This window comes from Halyomorpha halys, unplaced genomic scaffold, assembly GCF_000696795.3.
Source record: "Halyomorpha halys isolate HHAL.00 unplaced genomic scaffold, Hhal_1.1 Scaffold302.1, whole genome shotgun sequence".
In the NCBI taxonomy this organism is placed as follows: Eukaryota; Metazoa; Arthropoda; class Insecta; order Hemiptera; family Pentatomidae; genus Halyomorpha; species Halyomorpha halys.
This window is the reverse complement of record NW_027110436.1, coordinates 1259854-1265853: the sequence shown is the minus strand read 5'-3', so window position 1 is coordinate 1265853 and position 6000 is coordinate 1259854. Positions and strand designations below refer to the sequence as shown.

General features: G+C 29.2%; 2 protein-coding genes across 5 annotated transcripts in view; one reads left to right on the top strand and one right to left on the bottom strand.

Moving 5' to 3' along the window:
- The window catches only part of LOC106680982 (trypsin-2), an 18873-nt gene extending 15274 nt beyond the window's left edge, over nt 1–3599 (bottom strand). Inside the window, exons 1-2 of one of the 2 annotated variants that reach the window (XM_014421055.2) lie at nt 3501–3599; nt 3311–3402 (exon numbers count right to left, since the gene is read on the bottom strand). In XM_014421055.2, coding sequence (XP_014276541.1) covers nt 3311–3402; nt 3501–3564 — 156 coding nt within the window. In that variant the 5' untranslated portion in view covers nt 3565–3599. The remainder of the gene's footprint in view (nt 1–3310; nt 3403–3500) is intronic. The other variant, XM_014421056.3, reaches the window with a different exon arrangement.
- Nucleotides 3600–3668: 69 nt separating this feature from the next.
- LOC112210040 (oxysterol-binding protein-related protein 1) overlaps nt 3669–6000 on the top strand; it is a 276142-nt gene continuing 273810 nt past the window's right edge. For all 3 annotated transcript variants that reach the window (XM_067048631.1, XM_067048632.1, XM_067048630.1), the window contains exons 1-3: nt 3669–3864; nt 4216–4332; nt 4542–4702. In XM_067048631.1, the coding sequence (XP_066904732.1) occupies nt 3837–3864; nt 4216–4332; nt 4542–4702 (306 nt within the window). In that variant the 5' untranslated portion in view covers nt 3669–3836. The remainder of the gene's footprint in view (nt 3865–4215; nt 4333–4541; nt 4703–6000) is intronic.

Sequence of the window (6000 nt, the reverse complement as noted above, 5' to 3'; positions counted from 1 at the left end):
ATATAATTAGTGTACGATCATATGCTGAGAATGCTATTACTGAACACTAAGCATTCCGTACTGTTAGTTCTAACTTTACTATGTAACCGTCCTTTTTTTTTTTTTTAATAAAAACCACGTCCGGGGCCAGCGAAAACCTGAATCCAAAATTCCAAAATCATGCTTTATTTTTAGCTCAAACTCCGGTTCAGAAGAAACTACTCTACAATTACACGGTGACTCAGACAACAAATTCAGAGACAGTAGAGTGAGTTACTGGGTTACTCCTAAGGTTTTATATTTATTTTAGTATGTGTGTGTACATAATTTATATTTTTTGAAGTATGAGCTAATGTAAATAAATAGATATTAACGTATTGTAATAATAAAATCATTAATGAGCTGTTTAAGCATCTTTCGCGAACGGTGATAAAGAAATAATTTTGAGACTTTCTGTTGGCATTAAGGCACAAGCTATGTTTCCAGAGATGATTTTCTTATCTTATCTTACAGATCAGCCTGTTTACAGTTTGTTTTTATTTATTTTTAAGACATTACTAGGATCTCGTATTGTTTAACCCTAATACTATATACAATTTAAAATTAAGAAGACATTATCAAAGATTAATGAAAACGTTTATAGTACTTTCCTGTAAATAAAGGAGTCTTGCATTGAACGGAAGGTTTAAGGAAGGAGATGATGATATATTTGATATATGTTACCCTTAGGACACGGATCTGCAGCCCCTACAAATTCAGTTTGAGTGTTAAAATGTTTTTATTTGGATTGAATTAGTGTTAGACCTTTTGGGGTTTTAACTTATCCACCAACCCCCACAACTTATTTAGATAAATAATTTAACTTATTTTGGAACTATATTCGCGATCTATAATCTAATTTTTCCTTATATAATAGGTAACAGATATACACATATCAAGTGTTTTATGCCTAATAATCATGTAGTATGAAGATTTGACAAGAAGATATCTTGGTCAAATGAGTCATTCGGTTGTAAAATATAGAAGCCAAAAAAACAAAACAAAAAAAAAAAACATTTATAATGTTAAAATGTTCTTTAATAAAAATATTTTGCCTCCAATCAGAATTCACTTACACTAACTTAAAACTAGCATTGTTTTATTAACAATATGAATTTACTAAAAAAAAAATAATTCAAAAATCTATGAAATCAACTCTAAATTTAACTTTAACTTAAATTCGACAGTGCCAAAAAGTTCAATTAACAATAAATATTAAATAACATGTTTTATGACCAATTGCCTTAAATATAGTCGCAATTATGACACAATTTAGCTGACAGTATCTGTCACCACTTGAGTTTGGCCTGTGACTCAACAGTTGAAAATGCTGTTGAGACAAAAAAAATTAGTTTAGCTGACTAATATATTCCATTTTTATTTTTAATCTTGGTAAAATTAAAAAATGGAATTTTGTGGGACTCAAAGACAAGTTTACATTAAAACCCAAAATCTTTCACCTACCAGCCTACTCATGTCATGTTTTGAATAGATTGGTGGGCTTGTGCTTAAGTTATAAACTGTTTGTTCTTTTTTTGACCGCAACCCTGACCATCTTCTTATATTTAAATTTATACGGTCGACTATACGTACATATATGTGCTTAAGTTATTGCTATTTTTTGCGATTTTCGAAGAAAATTTTAAGAACAGAATGGGGGAATATTTTGAACAAAACATTTTTATTTTTCTGTTGCTATAAAAATACATATTTTCTGTTCTTGGGGTGGAAATGACGAATATTAACTTTTCCAAGAATAAAACAGTTTAAGAAATGATAACGAAATCGTAAATATGTGCTTATAATAAGGAGAGTTCAGGGAGTTTCGTTTTTTTTTTTCCCGGGTCTGTCTCCAGTTTTCGAAAATACGATTTCGTAAGCAACAGAAATATAAAATTTTCTTGGAAGACCACTGATATAGCGTTAACACGAGAGACCAATAATCTACACACAACTTGAGGAGGTAAGTTAAAGTTGTCTGATGATTTTTATTTCACTGTTTGATGTAACATGTCCTTTTTTATTTTATATTTTATCTTTCATTTTGTTCCTTCTGTATTTTTTTTTTGTCTTCAGTCAATGAACCTTTTTGAGTATTTAGTGTCACATATACAGGATGTTCCGTTAATTCCTGTTAAGTTATCAATATTTAAGCGGTTTAAAGTACAACTCAAAAACATAAAAAAGTCCATTTTGTCTAAATCTAAAATGTAGCATAGTAGAAATGATAACTTTCATTAAAAAAGAAAAAATACCATTAGAAAGAAGTTTTCCAACAGCTAAACGCATAGTTTTAGTCTTCATAAAATCCTTAATTATTACCGATTTTTTTTCTGGCTCCAATTGAACAACAGATTTTTCAATTTTGGACAAAATTCCTTGTTTAAGAACTTTTAAGTTAGTAAGAATTTATATGAGGTCTGTTAGGGAATAAGCTTTGATCCGTCTTCAAGTTTGTAAAAATTATGTGGGAAAAAGTTTATTTCTTCAAAATATCTCGGTATTTTCAACCTAAATAATAACCAATTAATAAAATACACTTCTTATTAATAAAAGATTTGTGAAATGAAATAATTAATTGTGGTATAACAAATGAAATTATCCTTTAAAAAAGTAAAATACACAACGAAATGTCTTTACTAAAAACTAGTTTATTATTGTAAAACTCAAACAATAAATGTTATAAAAAAAACTATAGTGCAATTTTAAGGATGATTTTCATTTCATTAACACCTATATTAAGTATTTTTATTATCTTAAGGAATTTGTAAATTATATCGTGTTTAAAGAGACGAAATGAGAAAATAATATTAATACGTAATACTGCTGGTAATGGAATAAACTTATTGCTTAAATCAATAGAAAGTTTTTTAATACTGTTTAGTGTACAACTTTCATGATAGTAAATTTGTTTTTCATAATACCATTTTTTTAAAAATTCATTTTGTTTTTAGGGGACTTGATCCCAGAATAAAAATTATTTTTCCATTAATTCATTCAAAAAACGTGACGCTTGAAAAATACAAAATATCAATATTCTTCTTTTCTATAGCGAATCGGACTTCTGTCTATATGGAATTTTTTGTTGCTTCTGAGGTCTACTTTAAGCTCCTTAAATATAGCTAAGGACATAAAGTTCAATTTGCAAAGCTTGTTCTCTATCATCAACAGTTCTCAGTATTTTTATTTATGTACAACCCAGTACTTTCCCTATTCGGGAACTAATATTTTGAAAAAAATATAAAACACCGAGTAACCAATGCTGACGAAACTTGATATGGTAAATAAATACCTGATATGGATATTTCTCTATGGGTACTTCGACTCCACCAACGATTTTAAGTAAAGATCTTCCGTTTGCCTTACCCTCAGTAACTCCTACATCTGCAAGATAGGCTTATTAAGTGTTCCAATTTTTAACAATCACTACACTAGTTATTCAACTTATTAATAGTTTTCCTTATCCAATTTATTTAACCTACTCTGGCCTAGAACATGTACTAACGAGTAAAGAATTAAGAACCTATGCATGATCAACTTGCACATGGATAGTGCGGTACTTGTACAATTTATCTATATCAGTACGATAACGTTGATAAGATCTGTCCACCTGATGAGTAATTGGTGTTCTAACAATGACTGCCATTTTCATTTTTATTACTACAAGACGTAGCGGTGGCTGAATAAGTATAGCACAGTACTTATTCACAAATCTTTGTTCTTCAATTTGATTAGCATCGGAAGAACTCGCTACTTCTAAGATTTTGGATAAAAGATTTCTAGAATTCACAAACAGTGGTAAATACAGATCCACAACCATGGGCTGCCATTTATCGTCTCCAAAAGGTATTTATTACTTTTAACATACTATAAAATTGCTTTAATTTTTTCAATTCAAAGTTTGAAAATAACTTCTATGCGCGCGATCTAACGGGCCCTGCTCATGTGAGGCTTCAGCTGGTTTGACAGTTCAAAACACTGGTTGATCGTGGAGGGATGTAACCTCCTGCAGAAAGGTTACGCTTATTTGTTCTTTCATGTTTTTATATTTTTTAAGTTTTAATGAAATCTACCCTCCACATTTTTTACTCTAAGTAATAGATGGTGTTTAAATTAGATCGTGATAGCCGAAACCGGCTTAATTTTATGACTTGTCAGTGATAAATGCATGTGTTAAAATGGAAGAAGTGTCCACAGAACAAGGTCCTTCAGAACTCCTGCTTCAGGGATCAAGGAATGGTGACATAAATTTGGTTAAGGAGATAATAGAAGCATCAAAAGAAGGAAAACTAACAGTTGATGTAAATTGCAAAGGTAACATATATGTTTTTTGTTATTCCCTTATAATCCTTAAGTTTCTGTCCTTTAGTGCTTCTAATTTAACTTTTTATTTTTTGGTAAATGATTTCACCATCATTTAGATGATTTAACTACATACAGTAAATTAAATGGATTTTAAGGTATATTACAATGACTAGATGTATCATAATTGTCCTAACATATTGTTTTACCATTATGTTTAGGTAAAAGCAAATCAAATCTTGGATGGACCCCCTTACATTTAGCTACCTACTTTGGTCACAAAGAAGTTATTGAATTATTAATTGAAGCAGGAGCTGATATAAATGCAGTCAATGATGCAGGGGATACCGCTCTTCATAAAGCATCATTTATTGGACGAGAAGTAAGTGCTTAATAATATTTTTTATTACTTGTTACAAGATTGTAATCGTTAATCAACCTCAGCAGTTTATTTTAAATTATGTTAAAATATGCTATTGATCCTGTTTTTTGGAAACAAGTGGTGTTAAGCATATTTAGTAATTCTTTAATAAGGATGAAATTGATGTTGATTCACTTAGATTATAAAGTAAAATGTTATCATCAATATAGCTTACAACTATTACGTAAGAGTTGTTTCCATAGTTTTGAAATTTTATGAGAAGATCTATGATGTAATCTTAATATTAAGTGGACTGCAAAGTTGAAATATTATGGAAGACCGAGATTTATTTTCAAGCCATGCCACCTAAATATATTATGGTGCCCTTATACATAGCTTACAGTATTTGTTAGTATTAATACATTTTTTAAATATATTTTCTTTTTCATAATTCAATATTATTATTGTCACTGAATTATAAAATAATACCTACATCTGTATTTTTTAAAAATTATTTTTATTATCCCTATTGTTTTCATTTATCCTGGATTTCTCTTTTCTAGTTAATCCATCCCAATTTCATCACCATATGAAATTTAATTTAAGTTTAAAAAAAATATCCAAGTAAAGACCTAGAGAGGTACTATAAAAACAGAACAAAAAAAACAACAACATTTAATAAGAAAACAATAGATAAATAAAATCAATCAACATCCTCTTAGTTATTACCATATAGGGCATCGTAGTTAGTGGCCAGGTAGTCTAAAATAATATTGTCTCTCTACATTGCGGCAAAATATTGAAATATCATTATTTTCAACTTTTATTCTTGGATCCAAAATCAGTGATGTCATTCTGGTACTGGAAATCCAAAAATACAACACAAACATATCTCACGGATTTGTCAGTTTTAATGCTAAAAATCTTGTTGAAGCTGGTGTAATTCTTTTCTCTAAGGAATCATATGAAACTCATACCTAACAATTTGGTGGCTTGAGGAAAGAGTTTTGGTGCATGGTCCATGGCCCATGGTACTCCATACTCTGTATTGTGTACATAATAATTTATAAGCGATACTCTAGTTGTCAGTGGTTAACATTGTATTATGTACACAAGTTGTCCATTGTTGTAAAATCTAGTTGAAAATAAAGTGGAATTTAAAGTTTCTCAATATTATACTGATTTAATAAGCATTTGCTTTATCCCTGATTTCTTCAAGGATGCAACATCTCAAGCCCTTTTTCTTTTATACTTTCTTATTTTTCTTTTAAATTATAATGAAGTATTTATTATTCAAACTATGAATTATATTAAATTTA